This window comes from Pipra filicauda, unplaced genomic scaffold (assembly GCF_003945595.2).
Source record: "Pipra filicauda isolate LSUMZ 115617 unplaced genomic scaffold, ASM394559v2 scaffold5_size6683894_pilon, whole genome shotgun sequence".
NCBI classification, from domain to species: domain Eukaryota; kingdom Metazoa; phylum Chordata; class Aves; order Passeriformes; family Pipridae; genus Pipra; species Pipra filicauda.
The window spans coordinates 6,174,767-6,191,374 of record NW_024104754.1 but is presented as its reverse complement, the minus strand read 5'-3'; the positions used below and the strand labels follow the sequence as shown (position 1 = coordinate 6,191,374).

The window sequence follows — 16,608 nt, the reverse complement described above, 5'->3', positions numbered from 1 at the left end:
GTCCTCCCTCAGAGATGCTCAGTATACATAACTCAAGTTAACAATACTAGAGGAGCACAAACAATGTGTCCTAATCATCTGTTGGACACCTCAGCTGAGTTCAGAGTACTGGCAATCTCTTTATCTGGCTCCATGCTTGAACTAGTACACTGTGCTGCCTCACCATAATATTTTAAATAATGTCTGTTTAAACATGGCAATGGGATACTGAAGAATCAAATACTGCTAGCAAATGACTCTTTCTTTTAGTAGTGGGCTTGTACCATAAATCATATGTGTTTAGAACTAGACTTAGAAAACCATTTCTATTCTTATACTTCCAGGGTCCAAGCCATTGCAATAGGACAGGCCTTGGTTGATGGCCGCTGGCTAGAATGTGTCAGTCATCATGATCAGCTCTTCAGAGATGAATATGCTCTCTACAGACCATTACAGGTAAAAGGAGTAGGAAAGCTGAAAGCTATGCTTCTTGCTGGGTTTGGCTGCTGACTAGGATCTTTTCCAATCCTGTTCTCAACAGCTGTGCTATGTTTTCTAAATCAGCTCTCCTGTACAGAAAAGGTCCAGGCCTTTTTCCTTAGTGGGTTGAAGCCTGAGGAAGTTTCATTTTCCCAGAAAGCTTTGTAAAAGCTTGCCCCTAACTAGCAAGTGCTTCCCTGTCTGTAACTATTTGTAAGGGACTAATGTTATTATATGTTTAAAGCCAGTTCTTGTTCTTGTCAGCTGAAAGCATTGTCTGATTTCCTTTCTCCTGGACAAGAGTTAGGAGAAATCGTGTTGTTGACTAAGTTGATGTTGCACTCACTGAACCCAAGGGATGATAGTGAGGACTTCCTCTTGAGGTTCCTGGAGGCATCAGGATGGCTGATGGAAATTACTTACATACTCTCAGGTCCTCTGACACTCTCGCCAGGCTTGGCTTTGACACAGTAGCCCCAGCTAGAGCCTGACTTGTGATTGAAACTCTTAGGGCTACTTTGGTATTACTGGAATTGCTCCAGTAACTTAGGATTAGACTCCCTTAAAAGCTGCATGTGTTGGTTTCTGGGCAAAGGATGTGGCTGTCACCCACCTTGGCTAGGGATAGCAGGCATTCAAAACTGCTTAGCGGTGACAGAAAATGTGCAGTAGAATGAACTTGTTATTTAGTGCTGCTTAGTCACAACTTCTGTAGAAGTGGGGACTAGGCAGAAACTAAGTATGTGGGAAGTGTAAAGAAATAGTTGTTTCCTGTCATAGAGCGTTCCTACTTCATACCAAGGGGGATGACTATGACTAACTTGGCTCAGCCCACTGAGAGTATCCTCTGATTTTTAAAATGTCTGACCTGCATTTGTAGCAGGCTGCTTAATATTTCAGCAGAGCTACACTTTAACAGCTTTTTTCCCTTCCTTGTATTCTAGAGCACTGAGTTCTCGGAAACCCCATCTCCAGACAGTGACTCTGTGAACTCTGTAGAGGGTCACTCTGAGCCATCCTGGTTCAAAGACATCAAGTTTGATGACAGTGACACAGAGCAGATTGCTGATGAAGGAGAAGATAACTTAGCCAGTGAGTTTCACCTGAATCTTGTTCTCCCTCTGCCTTCTCCCCTGTTGTCCCCAGTCCCTCAGGACTTAGTAGTTTAACTGTCTTGCTTTATGTGTTTGTGTTTCTCTGTGTGCGCATGGGGCTGTAAGGATCTCAGCAAACTACAACCTGGCTAGTCTTTCTGATTCTTACAATGGATACAGTATTTTGTGTTTAGTGGAACTGGTAAAGCTTCATACTTCTAATGAAGGAGAAGCATGTAAATTGCTGCCTTCTGTTTCTCAGGCAGACTTCTTGATTTGGGCCCTACAGTAGTGCAGTAAAGAATGTCCAAAATGCCAGCATGCCCACATGAAGATAAGATTAGAACTATGAAAATACTGTATTCCTGTAGTATTGCACACTGGTCTTTATGTATTAAAGGCAATTTCTCTCCTCTCTGGTACCCTCGTAACACCCATTTGAACCCTTCTCCTCCCTGTATCTTCCCCCTTACCTGACACTAAAAGACTCCGCCAGCCCTAGCAAGCGCACTTCAGTCAGCAGCTTCCAGTCCACAATGGACAGTGATTCGGCCGCCTCCATCAGCCTGAACGTGGAGCTGGACAACGTGAACTTCCATATCAAGAAGCACTCCAAGTACCCACATGTGCCCCCTCACCCTGCCGACCAAAAAGGTACGAGGTAGTCACCAGCTGGAGTTGCACATGATGGAGAGCTGGGCCCTAGTATTACTGACCTGTTTGGACACTGCTTACGTAGCTGTCTTACAGAGGGGAAAATACAATATTTAACTGGCACTTGCTTGCAGTTTTGATATGTTCACCTCTGAGGACATTTAGTAGACCCGTTGAAACACCTTCTCTGCAGAGTGTGTAACTTCCCCTGTGACTTTCTCTTTGCAGTTGAAATAAAGTCTCTTGCCCATACATAATAGGGCAGATCACGTATATATTCTGGCTAACTGGGGTGGAAAAATAATCCACACATAAAACAGTTTGATAGGTGTCTCTACAGTTTGAGATGGAACTGAAAAAAGCAAGCAAAGAATAAAGCTCCAAACAACAAAAGAACAAAATTAACTTGGAAGAGTTCTGTGCTGACTTATAATTGCACCTTAATAAGCTTACATTTTACAGAATTGTCTTACTGATGAGCAGTAAGACCCAACTTAATCCATATACATAATATTTGTTTAAAAGAGATCATCCACTTAAATGAAGTAGAAAGAAATCAAATACTTGGTCTTGAAGACTTCTTTTGAAAGGCTTTTCCCCTAAATAAGTGCTAAATTGAAAGACTCTGTAGGCAAAATCCTTATTGAAAAAATAATGTGCCTGCCTGTTGATAATTGCATTCTTTAAACAGGACAAGGGCTGTCTGAAACCAGGGCTTGCCACTGGCTTGGGTCTAGTATATTCTGGTTGCTTTACATGCTGGGTAGCAATTGATGTCTTTGTGCTGCTTCCTTACCTAAGGTTACATCAGCTTTGTAGACTTCTGTCTTTGGCTGCTTCTAAGGAGTTTCTTATTTTTAATAATTGTCTCACCCCACCCCTTCAGTATTTCCAACTTTAAAAGATGATCCAGCATTAAATAATTTGTACTCCTAATTAATTCATTCTTCTATAAAGTCTTAACAGATCTTTTGTGTTGTTCTGGATCAGAATGGAAGACCTGCCTTACGCTTGCATACAGATTATGTATTCTGAAACTGAAATGGTCGCTGAAGAGAGTGAGGGAGAAGTGGTCACAGCTGACTTTCAGAGTATGTTAGACATGGGGGACAGAATGAGGCAAATTAGAGGGGGCATTTATTGGCGCCTATTGTGATCACCTTATGTTATTTGCTAAAAATATATCTAGAAGGAAGAAAATCTAACTGCTTTCCTCGCCACTCCCTCCCAAAGAGAGAAGCAGAACAGGTTCAAAAGTTTGAGTTGATGTCAGATGACTTAGCGGGGATGGATTGTCAGCACTACTGACGCCACCTTGTTATTGGTTCCTTTCAACCTGTTTCCAGCTCATGCCCTATTCAAATGAAAAGCTAATGCATCTACAGGGAAGGAAACTGTGGAGAGGGTTAATAAATCAGTGAATTCCTTTTAGGAAGGAGGGATGCTGGATTAAGTGAGCTTGAAACAGGCTCAGGTGTGCTGCAGTATCTTATGAATTTACAGCTGTAGCAGGTTTATCTTTATCAGTGTGTGATGGCAGTAAAGTAGGCAGTACTCAGTTTAGGTCTGGCAAGTGTTAGAGGACTTGTAGGGTATTAATCCTTGTTTCAGACATATCTCAGTCTTTATCTCTGTATACAAAAAGCAGTACATGATGAAGGGGAAACGTAAGAGAGCCTTTCTCTCTCAGAAACTGTTGACCAAATCAAGGCTGCTCATAGCCAGAACTGAAGCTCTTGTGAGAAAGATTTGGATGATGGAGAGCTCAGAGAAGATCAGCAGAAAAGGCAAGTGGTGAGGCAACTAAAAGGAGAAAGACTTCTGCTTTTGAATTATGTGTGTTGGCAGCACTCTGCTAGATTTGGTGAATCTCTGCTGGTGTTTGTTATCTGTTCCTGAAACGTGGTCTCTTGACCAGGTTATTCTGTAGGAATATAATTTGTTAGTAGGAAACTGGTAACAATTGCTTCTGAGAGAATGGATTTCCCTGGAGGGGATAATATCAGTAATATTCCCAGAACAGGGATAGGGTGGAGTTGTCATGGAAATGCACTGTGAAGAGGTAGATATTATCCTACAATTTTTTGAAAAATCTATATCCTCTGCAAATATAGAGGACTTAGTGTACTTTTTTTTTTTGGTAATAATTCCTGGCATGGTAATCTCTAGAGAAAAGACTTAACGAGGGAGCAACAAGTTTAAATGAATGACAGTATATTGAACAGCAAGAAACACTTCCTGGCAATAGGCAGACTGAAACTTTGCAGGTACTTAAGTGGGACAAAACCTTACAGTGCATTCTGTAGTGCATACAGTAGTGAAATACATGACTTCTAAAACTTTGTTCTGGAAATACTAAAGTGAGAGACTTTATATAAAAAAAATAATATTAAGACTTTCACCTTTTTTTTATGATTATCCTGGCTATATTGAACGAAAGATGCCATCTAGGATATTAGAGTATCACAATGGTTAGACAGCCAAAACTGGATAGTTAAACATCTATGTAAATGGCCTGTGGTTATTTTAAGAACAGAGTGCTGTAGTTACTTGGTGACATGGTGTGTTTGCCGCTGTCAGGGCCAGTAACTACCCTGTGGCTGTTATGGACACATATATTTGGCTTGATTGTGTTGGCATTGTCTCTTGTCCTTAGACTGGGTGACAGTGACTTGATTTTTTTTTAAATAATGAAGTGAAACTGAAGATCACACCATCCTTTTGAGACTTGTAATTCCCTCACAACTGTGTAAATTACAGTCACTGGGGCAAGGACAGACAATAGAGAACATCAAGTGCTAGAAGTGCAGGTCATCTTTGATGTAAGAGGTTAGTGGGTTTCTTCGAATGATTAAGGGATATGCAATGTCCAACAGTCACAGAGTTCAGCTGCTTTGAAGCAAGGGCGGGTGATGTATCCACCAGCTGTGTTTTAAAACACAGTGGTTTGTATATAGTCTAATGGCAGAACTTACTGTGGTGTTATAGGCTGACTAATGTCTGGTGTGTTTCCTTGAAATTTGAGTGACTCCAAGTTAGCTGAGTATAGTGACTTATTTATAGTATCATCTGCCTAAAGACAAAAGTACTTTATAGTATGTATCAGAATGGAAAACAAAGTAAGATTGTTTTCTGCATTTAAACTGGGGTAAGAGATTAAGTGAGAAATTTTAAATGTGGGGTTTAGTTGCTGTTTTTAAAGAGATACACTTAACAATATGAGAAACTTCGTGTTCTAAATGTCTTTTCAGCCAGATATCCTTGACCCTGGTAGCAGGTATTTTGGGTGGTTTGTTTTTGATGCCTGCATCTAGTTAGGAGGGGGAAAGAGAACTTGAGTAACCATATACAGTTCCTTATCACCATTGCTTGCCAAGTCTTAGTATGCTGTTGCCAGGAGCCCTTTTAGTTCTTCTTTTGAGAACGTGCCTAAGTTTTCAGGCTACAAAATTTGCTACAGGAACATCCCCCATCCCCCTTCCCCATTTTATGGAGCATGATGCAAGTAGGGGTGATGTGAGGTAAGAAATGTGCATGTTAGCCTCTCTAACCATCTCAAACTCACACCTACAAGTGTGTTATCTGTCCGGTCTAAGAAGAGGTGTGGTATCTCACCTTGTCAGAACTTCCCTGGGGCCCAATCGGAAGTAGTCATAGGAGCTGAAGCTGCATTGGAGAGAGTAGTAGAATGGCTTGGGTTGGATGGGACCTTAAAGATCACCTAGTAATCTAAAATCTAAATTATTAGAAATCTGGAAGTGTTCCTGGTTTGGAGGTACAACCTCTCTCTTTGTCCAGAGCATAACTAAGGTTAGGTTTCAGCTGGGGATAACTCCTGCTTTGGCTGTGCCAGCCAGGGATATGTGCCAGACCTAACTGGAGCGTGTTTACAGTAAGAGCTGCCACCCTGAGGCTGTTGCAAGGAGGAGAGGGATGGAGGTCCTACTATATATATTCTCCTATATAGGTAGAGCATGACATGACTTTCTCTAGGTAGTCAGTGGGGCTGTGGGTGAATGAATGCTGAGAGTGAGCCAGCTTTTGTTAAGCGGTAGCTTATTGCAGTGCTGAACTCTTAAACTAAGCAAGAGATTGAAGGATTCTGCAAATAACCAGCAAGCTGCAAGGGAGGCTTGTAACTTCTCTTTGGTACATCGATCCTCTATCAAGTATCTATTTGCAAACAAGCTCAGACTTTTAAAATGGTGGCATGTAAGGGGCCTCCTGAGTGCTGCTCCTCAGAGCCTTGTGATTGCTTATGTCTTGTTGGCTTTCTGTTGCTTTCTGTTGGTGGCTGAAAGCAGCCTGGCTTTGCCTTCTGTTTGTGGCAGTAGATCTGGACCTGATGGAAGGGTGATAAAGGGTTAACTTTGAACTCCAGGTGATCATGCTATATAAGAAATTGGGCTACTGCTCTTTTTTTTCCCACTGTAGAATCCCTTTTCGTATAAGTGAGGAGCCAACTAAAGGCACAGCAAGATAACGGCCTCTGGAGAAAGAAAGCATTTTGTAGCCAGTTGTCATGAAAAATCAAGATCTAGCAAACTAAACAAGATTAATAGATGGAGCTTCATCCTATTTCCCATACATAAAGGGATATATCTCTTGCTCTGCTTTGTTGCTGGGAGTCCACCTCTGTCAGCACAGATTCCTCAAAACACTTTGAACTGTTCTAGATCTTAGACTTTTAGCTCTTGAAGAGCAGACTGTCTTTTGTTTCCTTTCCTGTATAAGATGAATCTTGTGTCTGGTCTCTCCTTCAGTTTGAAATGGTTCAGTGGAGTGGGAGACCAAAATGGTTTCTGTATTTTTAGACCAGAGTGAGGAGGCTGTTCCCATGGTGTCTGCTCACATTTTAACTCATTTGTGTTCAGGTCTAGAAAAGGACAGTCTAGGAAAAGCGGACTCAACTCCTAGTCCAGTTTTTGCTCGTGTCTACTTTGTTTGTTTTGTTTCTTCACATTAATAAGTACTATTTTCTTTTCATTTAGAATTTTTTGATAAAACAAGAATGAGAGGAAATTCTTATCTTAACCACTCATCAAGCTGTTGCTAAGTTGGTGACTAAAGTCTTAGATGAGTAATGCTGCTGCTTCTGATGTGGGCGTGTACATTGCAATTATATGGACACACCAGTGTAACCTGTCTCTTTTTTTTCTTTGTCTCCGCCTATCTCCCTCTTCTCTCTTCTTTCAGAATACTTGAATCCCGAAAACGGAGGGCAGCAGATGTTCTCTATAAGTGATGCTTTTATAAAAGGTAAGGAAAAACTTCAAATCTTGCAAATGTGCATTTTTTTAATATAATGATGTAAACTCTTTAATACTCCTTTAATAGTGCATTGACCCTTTCAAAATATATACTTGACGGTAAATCTGAACTTATCTGTGGCAAAACTCATGTATAAATTGTGTTCTGACTTTTGAATGCACTTTAAAGCTTAAATTTCTTTTGCTTCTCTGATTTCTTCATTTAAAAGGACTCAAAGAAAAGCTCTTACTTTTTTTAAGAATAAGTGTAAGTGGCAAGTCTGTTCACAATTTCTCCACCAAGAAACTTATATAACCAATTTTTAATTTTCTGTGCAAGCAAATGAAGATGTGATATGATTAATTGCACTGCTTCTACAGAGTGGTTTAAAGCTTCATCGCTTAAATCTTTCTGGGTTTCCTGTCATCACCACCATCACCACTATTACTTCTGAAATGGAAGGCCATTACATTCAGTTGTGAGTTTTAAAACCCTTGTGCCTTCCAATATCATGACCAGATGCACCTGTGGCCTTTTTTTTCTTCCAGTTAATGCTATTGATTTTGGTGAGCTTGTAAGAGGAGGAAGTAAGGGGGAAATAAGGAGAAAACACCATTTCAGTCTGTGCTGCCTGAAAAATGAAGCCTTTGATTAAACTGATGCTTAGTTTTTAACTGAGCTTTTGCAGGAGAAAGGGAGAAATCAATGTAACTTCTGTTAATCTTCTACACAGCTAATTTTGTGTGTGGAGCATCTGGAATAAGTTAATCGTTGTTAAGAGTCTTTCTTTTTTTCAATATCCCTTCTCAGATTACTGTTGTCTAAGGATTTTGCTTAAAACTCTGAGGAGTTTTAAGCTTGAACTCTGAAGGCTTACATACTTGCTTGATGAAAATTTATACACTACTAGCGTAAAAGACTTAAAATATAGTCAGATGTTATAAGAATGTGGAAGTTTATAACTTCCCTTTATAATATCATAATACCTGTGAGGGAAATAACCTAGTAACTCTTTCAAAGCACAGAGAACTGTGCTGAAATAACCTCTAATTTTGGTAATGCAAAACAGAGAGCCATTCCAAGGAGTTACTACACAATATAGTGATTGAAAGTGGCAGGCCTTCTCAAACCGAGGACTGTCTTATACTGTTGAAACATACTTTCTGTTTCCAAAATGGCTGTAGTATGTGCTGACATTTAGGATTTTAAAAGTTGTATTCAGTGGATACAGACTTCATTTGCATACTGTTAATTGTAGCAGATCATATACCTGTGTGTATGATTGTTAGGTGGAGGCAGATGAGAAGATGTGCTGAAATGTTTCAAAACGCTTGTGCCGCTTTTTTGACAGAAGGTCTTTGAGAATTCAGTAGAACAGTGCTGTTCCAGAAGAGAAAACCGTCTGCTGTTTGCTGGCAGTACAACAATTCTGGTAGCTCACTTTTCCATTGTACACTTAGCACTCTTATACTGTTTGCAGCATCGTGTTGCTACCTTAAACTCAGTGTTTGAAGAGGCTTAGACTTATGTCATAGTAAATTCTTTCCTTTTCAACATAGCCTTTCAGAAAGACACAGGTATTCAGCTGTGACCTTCTGTTAACAGGATTTGTTTGTCTCTTGCAGAGTCATTATTCAACAGAAGGGTGGAGGAGAAATCCAAAGAACTCTTTTTCACGCCCCTAGGCTGGCACCACAGCAATCTGGATCTGCTGAGAGAAGAAAATGGGGAGAAACAAGCCATGGAAAGACTGCTGTAAGAAACACATAGAAAAAGGAATTTGTGTATCTTGAGTGAAAATTCCTGAAGCCCCTCTATTCCATCAGCATCTACAGTGGACGATACAAGGAACTAATTTGCATTAAGAAAACAGCTTTTTTACATTATATTTTGAATGAGGTTTTTTCCTTGTGATTTTTATATACTGAAGTACCAGGCCAGAGTTGACTGTAGAACATTCTAGGCAGCTGTTCTTTCAGAGGACTTCCTGTATTGTAAATGTTAAGAAATTTGCTTCTGAAATATGACTTCAGCTAGTCGCTGCACTGTGTTTTTTTTCAGGAGAAATCATTTTATTTTGCCTTTTTTGCAGGTCTGCTAATCACAACCACATGATGGCACTGCTTCAGCAGCTGCTATACAATGAGTCCCTGTCACTGTCCTGGAGGGATATCATTGTACCTGTGGTCTGCCAGGTAGTTCAAACAGTACGGCCTGATGTCAAGAACAGAGATGATGACATGGATATCCGCCAGTTTGTCCACATCAAAAAAGTAAGTTTCAAGCAGTGGATGTAGGGAAATAAAAGAGTGCAGCTGTTGGCAGCACCCCTTGTTTGAAGAGAATAGTCCCCTTCCCCTGCCCCCAGCATATTCACTGGTGTGTAATTGGCCAACATGGCCTTTTGGTAAGGTGGGGTTCTAGAAAAAGTTGTACAGAGGGAACTTTGCATGCTGTGCAAGGGGCTTTAATGCCCTGGAGCTGACCTCTTCTTTCAGGCTGTAGGCTCCAGAAGGTGGCAAAGAGTAGCACTTTTGTAGTGACTTGGTTCATTTTTTTGGTTCCTGCTTGTTTTGTGCTTGAATTTGGAGATGTACCAAATGCTGGATAAGTAGCTTGCAGAACTCAGTATAGCAGTCTGTTGCCCTATAACTATCCATTAGGGAGGATTCAACTTCTCCCATGCCAAGTACAACGACTTTCTTCAAGAGGAAAGCTTAATTGTTATGGAATGGTGCATCCAGTTCTGCCAGATGGCCCAGTGTTGACATTGTTGAACTGTAAGGCTGGAGTTCTGGCATGCAAAGTTTATTCTGAGAGTCTGATGTGAAACTAACGTTGAAGGAACTAGTGTGACTGCTAATTGAAGATTTGGGCTTATTTTTCTTTGACCAAATTCACTACAGCAGGACTCTTTTGCTTGAAAGCTATGTAAGATATGAGGAGAACCTTATAATTCTGGTGGTGGCTCTGTGGCATCTCTTCAGGCAGCATCACTAGTTCCTGCTTCTCCTGAAACTCCAGTTCAAAGAGCAGTTGTTCAGAGCTGAAAGCTCTTCATAGCTGTCTGCTGTTTTCACATGCTTGTATTACAGTGTCAAATGTCCTCTAAAACATATTATTCAGAAACCTGTGTCATGTCGTTTATTACTCCTGTGTGCCTGTGACTGTAGGCGCACCAGTCAACTGTTTGATGTATTCAAATAGTAGGCAGAGGTTTGTTTGGTTTTCTCTCTTCTCTTTTTTTTTTTTTTCTCCCTTTCCCTACAATTTATTTTTATTAATAGAAATGGCATGTGCAAAGATATATGCTCCCCATGGCCTATCGAAATTAGATTCCCTTATCATGCTCCGGAGTATACCTGATTGAACAAATAAACATCTCTTGGGAGGGGTGTAAAAATCCTAGAACTTAGTACTTGTTTTCATGTTGTCTTTAGTTTGTTAGGCTTTAAAGGAAAAGAGTTGTGTGTCCAGCATGACTGTATCTGATCTTTCATCTGATAACTGAGGGTGTAGCTGAAGCTTGCACGTCACCTACAATACGTGTTTTCTATATTAGGTTTACTGCACTAGGAGATGTGGGAGTGTATGACAGTTCTGAAAATGTTCTTTGTTTTGTTAGATCCCTGGTGGAAAGAAATTTGACTCCATGGTGGTGAATGGGTTTGTTTGCACTAAGAATGTTGCACACAAAAAGGTAATGCAGCTTGATTAATCAAGTGCTTACAGTAATGCATGCTGTGGAAACAAGTGTGCTGAGGCTTGATTTTTGTGTTGTGAAGCTTCTCTCACCACTCAGGAGGTTTGCAAGCTTTCTCTGGTTTGAGACCCCAGACAAGACTGGCTCTTAGAGCATTTCTTTTCCAAGCTGTTTTTTTTTTTCTAGCCCAGAGATTCTAGGGGGGAAACTTTCCTCATACATGCATAGGAAAACAGCCTTTCCATCCCTACCATCACATAAGGCATCTAATGACTACCTCAGCAGTGGCTGAAAACGTCTAGCATTGCCTGCTTACTAGACAGTGGCTGTGAATTTCCAACAACTGAATGTAACAACTTCATAAGGAGGAAGAATATATAGTTGGGTCTGCAGGGTGGGGATAGCTGAGACACTTTTAAGGGAGGGTGAGGACTAGTCGTGGGAAGTCTGTCTCTTGTGTGCTTTTTCCTCTCCTCTCCATGTGTTTGTATTTTTAACTATTTTTGTGTCTTTCTTAGATGAACTCTTGCTTAAAAAATCCCAAAATTCTTCTGCTGAAGTGCTCCATTGAGTATCTCTATCGAGAAGAAACAAAGTTTACCTGTATAGAGCCTATAGTACTTCAGGTGAGAATATGCTTTTGTTTTTGGTTAAAAAGCAAAAAAAATCATGATCAGTGCATTTTTTTCAGCACGTAAGATGGAGCAGAGTGAGTGAGATTGAACAGAAAATAGAAAACTTTCCTCTTTTAGTAAGCTAGCTGAGATAACTGCTGCAGTAAATACCATACAAACTTGTAGTCTTGTATTGAGGGTTTTTGTCTTCAAATTATGTGTGCTGAGAGCATATGTGTGTGAGCTTTTGATCCTCACAATGCAGCATTTTACAGGACTTATTTTGTTTTTAATGATACCTTCTGAGCCTTCTTTTACAGTGTTAGAGCTAGATGAGATTTAGGTGTGTGAAGAAATATTTGAAAAGTTCGTGTAGGTTAGGGTTAGGTCACACCCATGTTATTTCTTGTCAGGCTTAAAAAAAATGGAACAAAACCCAACCTAATGAAGTGATGAACTAGAAAATGTCACTTTGGAACAGGTGCCCTGCCCCAGTGAGCAGGGACGTGCCTCAAATATGCAAACACTGAAATATATAGACCTTTTATTTAACACACTCCATTCTTGTCTGAAAATTGGTCCTCAGGTGTTTGCCAGGATACCTATAACAAGGGTATTTAGTGTTTAGAGTTTTTGTTCTGAGGAGCTGCCAAACTGCTTTTGTGGTATCTTTATATTGCACAGAACTTTTAAAACCTGACAATTGAGAATACCTAGCTTGGGAAGCTGTGTCCTCCCTCTAGCAGTGTAGACCTTTAGTTCTGATGCATTGCAGCCTGATTTCTCTTTCTGTGTGTAGTAATGTAAGTTTGTGTGGGAGTAGTGAGATGAAGCCACAAGACGAGCATGGATAGCATTGGGATGGGACTCCAGAAGCACTATCCCTAAGTACAGATTTAGGGGCTGAGGATGTGTGTACAGACTTGTAGAGGCATAGACCACTGTCATACTTTTCCTGAATGTAAGTATCTCTGAGTGCCAGCACTCAGCATTAGCATGTATCAGAAGGTGGAGAACATAATACTGCAAAGTGCTTTGGTTTATGATGCTCTAGTTCTAGTACCTTTTGAACATGAAGCTTTTTTTATGTGTGAGGATGTAAGGTGCATATATATATGTTTGGATTCTGTTGCAAGTCCCTCACTTCACACTGTTGTTGGACTATATTCTTATGTGCAATTCATGCTTATAACAAATTATTGATAAACGAGGTGTTGTGCTGTGGGAGCATGGAACTGTGCACAACGGGCAACTGATGGTGCTTTCTGGATAGCCATTTTCCCTGTTGTATGGAAAAGGCCAGTATGTAAGTGAAGGGGAAAGTAATATTAAGCATTAAAGCGTTTTGTTTTTTTTCTGATGGGTTTGCAATGGTTAACTGCCATACTTTGGTCCTGTCTGCAGGAAAGGGAGTTCTTGAAGAACTACGTTCAGCGGATAGTTGATGTCAGGCCTAATTTGGTCCTTGTTGAGAAGACTGTGTCCAGAATTGCCCAGGACATGCTCTTGGAGCATGGTATCACTCTGGTCATCAATGTCAAGCCGGTGAGCATTCCCAGTCAGAGTTAGACTGGGCCTTGTAATAGATCTCTAATGTCTTTTTGTAGCAAACTCTCTGAAGAAAGTAAAGAGTTGTATTATTTTCTCCTCTAACCAAATCTAGGCACTTTCTTAATAGTACTTCTCTTCCAAGAAGGCAAGACAGGCAAACCTAGAGAGTAGCTTTTCCTCAGCTCTTCGTAGCTACTCTGCTGTGTCCTTGTTTGATAGGACCTTATACCCTGGTTCATTTCTAGTTAACTTTGACACGTGTTTGTAGCAAATCACGTCTGGGTCCTTAGTGACTGTGAGAGAGCCTCTGTCCCTGTGAGGCAGGGTACAGACAGCCATACAGAGAGTAGCTGTGGGAGTTGGCTGAGCTCCTGGCATAGTCAGCATTATTCTGACTGTACCTCCTGGAAGTACATGGATCTATTCAAACAGAAAAGTTTGAGGAAGGGCACAATCTTACCACTCACCAGAAATATTTATCCAACTGTCTTTCTAAGATTCTTGTATGTTGTGTATGCATGTTTGTGAGATTGGGTTTAACTCAGAATTTGCATCTCTGTGAGAGATTTTCTGGATCACATTGGTGGTTTTTGGTTTATTTTTTAAGATTAGGAGTCCTCTTTGCATTGTAGATTCTTATTGTTCTTTCTGTTTTTATAGCAAGTGTTAGACCGTGTAAGTCGAATGACCCAGGGAGACTTAGTGATGTCAATGGATCAACTGTTGACCAAACCACGTTTGGGAACCTGTCATAAGTTTTATATGCAAGTTTTTCAGTTGCCTAATGGTGAGTAAAGCTTGATGTGTCTTCGCTTATGTGTGTGAAAGGATAAATGCTTTGCTCCTTTTAAATAGCTCTGAACTATTGGGTTCCTTGTGTGATTGATTATTGTCCTACTCATTTTTCGTCTGTTACCTCTTGGAACTACAGTGAACAGGCTGTGAACAGAATAGAATGATCTTACTAAGATGAAACAAGATTTTTGTATAGATTATATAGATTATCTATATTATATATAGATATAGATTTTAATCAGACTAATTTCTTTCTCCCTGTCATGGTTTGAGCTCCCCAAAAATCCAATTTCCAAGCTTCCCCACAATTTGCTTGAGTGTGAGAGGGTTTTCAGACATAACAGAACTACTAGCATGAGAAAATTATATCAAAATTTATTACTAACACAATAAATACTATAATACATTTATATACAACAATTCTAACTATCCTATGGTAAAGCAAAATAGATCAAATCCCTCCTTTCCCTCCAATAAACGTTCAGAAGGAAAGAAGAAAAGGTCTTTTCCACTTTCAGGGCAGCAGTGTCTCTCCTCTTCAAGGCAGCAGTTGTAGCTAGATTTGTCATAGCTGGAAAATATCTCTCTCTCTCTCTCTCCATTACAACACAGGGATTTTTTCACCCCTCTCGGCCCTTCAGCTCCAACCGAAGGTCTCTCTCGTGGGCTGCAAAGCAGGGACAAAACTCGCCTTACCGTGGTCATATCACGGGGTGCAAGGCATCCCATGAAAGTCCCTTCCTCGAGGGGTGAAGTTCCCTCGAGTCAGAATGGTTTAGGGCTCTCAGTTCAGTTTTTTGCCCCAAGCGTTCTAACAGAGCTCCTTTGCGCCGTCTCAGCTGCCAACATGGCAGGGGGGAGGGGGAAGGCCACTTCTCCCGCATTCCGTCGTGGTCCAGCTCACAGGACATCTCCGAGTTCTCAGCTCCTCTCTCTTTCTCTAGCTGCATTTCGGGACTCCCTAAAAGCTTGGAAGCCCACCCCTCCTCTTCAGGAGGACTGTTGGTTTTGGGAAGGTAATCTAGTCTTACCCAAAACAGCCTCTGCTGAGTTTTCTCTGCTCTGTTGCCAGCTCTTCCTCCTTGCAGGACATCTCTGCATCTCTCAGCCTGGCTATGTGCCATGTTGCTGGTTGCTGGCTATCTTCTTGGCTTTCAGCCACAGCTCTCCACTCAGCGCTGCCTCTGCTGCCGCTTTTCTGTCTTCTGCTGCCCACTCACAGTGGAGAAACTCCCCCAGCCTTTGGCCATGGCACCCAATCCAGTTTTAATGCTGTTCCAGGTTTCTGCAGCCCCAGCTGGGGGCCTTGGCCCCCCAGTGGGGCTCACTGGCCCCCACTCAAACACATGGCATCTCAAACCATGGTTGCCTCTCTTCCAACTATGTCATCCAGTCTCCTTTTCTGGTCTGTTGTAATATGTTAATTTCACAGGGGCAAATTGTAGCTTCTGATTGGCTCTACACCAAGAACACACCCCCCGGGGTTAACCACTTTCCAACTCCAGGGGAACCCCCTTTTTAACCCTGGACACTCCCAAACTGTTTTTTCTCTTCCCATGATGCGGTAGTTTGTCTGTTCCAACCTCCTGTTCAAAACAGGAAGGAGTAATGCAGCATCAGATTTCTAAGGCTTTTGTAAGCCAACTGTTGAAAATATTGCAGAATGAAGATGTCGTAGCCTGTCTGGGCAGTATCCTCACTGTAAAGAATTTTTCTGCACTGAAATAGAGAATCACAGAACAGCCTGTGTTGGAAGGGACTTCAAAAGATTATCCGGTCCAACCTTAATGTACCCAATCAAAACTTGCCTTGGTGCAATTTGTGCATGTTACCCCTTGTCCAGTCATTGTGCATCTTTGAGAAATGAAGTTCCTTTTTCTCTGTAACCCCCACAAGGCAGTGGAAGTCTGCCAAGGAAGAAGGAAGAAATGCTGCTTGACAGGTTACCAGTGGTGCCGGCACACATAAATGCTGTAGATGCATATCTTTGTGGAGGTGCAGTCTTTGTGTCTCTTCATAGAATCATAGAAAGGTTTGGGTTGAAAGGGACCTTAAAAATAATTTCATTTTAACCCCTCTGCCATGGACAGGTACAGCTTCCACTAGACCAAGTTGCTCCAAGCTCCATCCAATCTGTCCTTGAACACTTCCCTTTCCAGTTCACTGTTACTCCTTCCAGCCTTTAAATTGCCCTCAAAATGTCATAGGCTTTTTGTCTTGTAAGGATGAGCAAATGTGCCTGGGATAATAGTGGTTCTTTTGCTTCACTGCTGCAGGGTCTCCAGTGATCTTAGAATATGCTGTTTAGGCCAGCGTGTTCCATATGACCTTCACTTAGACTTTATGGTAACTTTTTTACAAAACAGGAGAAGTTTTTATGGCAAATGCTTGTTTGCTTGCAAAAATAAGTTAGTACAGTAACCTCAGTTTTTGTAGCTACCGATGTTACTTGCTCTTAGTCTCTGTTACAATCTCTTCAAGTGTGTGA

The 16,608-nt window shown here is 41.1% G+C and overlaps 1 protein-coding gene across 4 annotated transcripts in view; it reads left to right on the top strand.

Annotated features, from left to right (window-relative positions):
• PIKFYVE (phosphoinositide kinase, FYVE-type zinc finger containing) overlaps positions 1–16,608 on the top strand; it is a 65,622-nt gene that overhangs the window by 23,662 nt on the left and 25,352 nt on the right. For 3 of the 4 annotated variants that reach the window (XM_027731511.2, XM_039388018.1, XM_039388019.1), the window contains 10 exons: positions 324–435; positions 1,404–1,551; positions 2,040–2,207; positions 7,404–7,466; positions 9,083–9,212; positions 9,550–9,730; positions 11,083–11,157; positions 11,679–11,786; positions 13,179–13,319; positions 13,986–14,112. In XM_027731511.2, the coding sequence (XP_027587312.1) occupies positions 324–435; positions 1,404–1,551; positions 2,040–2,207; positions 7,404–7,466; positions 9,083–9,212; positions 9,550–9,730; positions 11,083–11,157; positions 11,679–11,786; positions 13,179–13,319; positions 13,986–14,112 (1,253 nt within the window). The remainder of the gene's footprint in view (positions 1–323; positions 436–1,403; positions 1,552–2,039; positions 2,208–7,403; positions 7,467–9,082; positions 9,213–9,549; positions 9,731–11,082; positions 11,158–11,678; positions 11,787–13,178; positions 13,320–13,985; positions 14,113–16,608) is intronic. The other variant, XM_027731512.2, reaches the window with a different exon arrangement.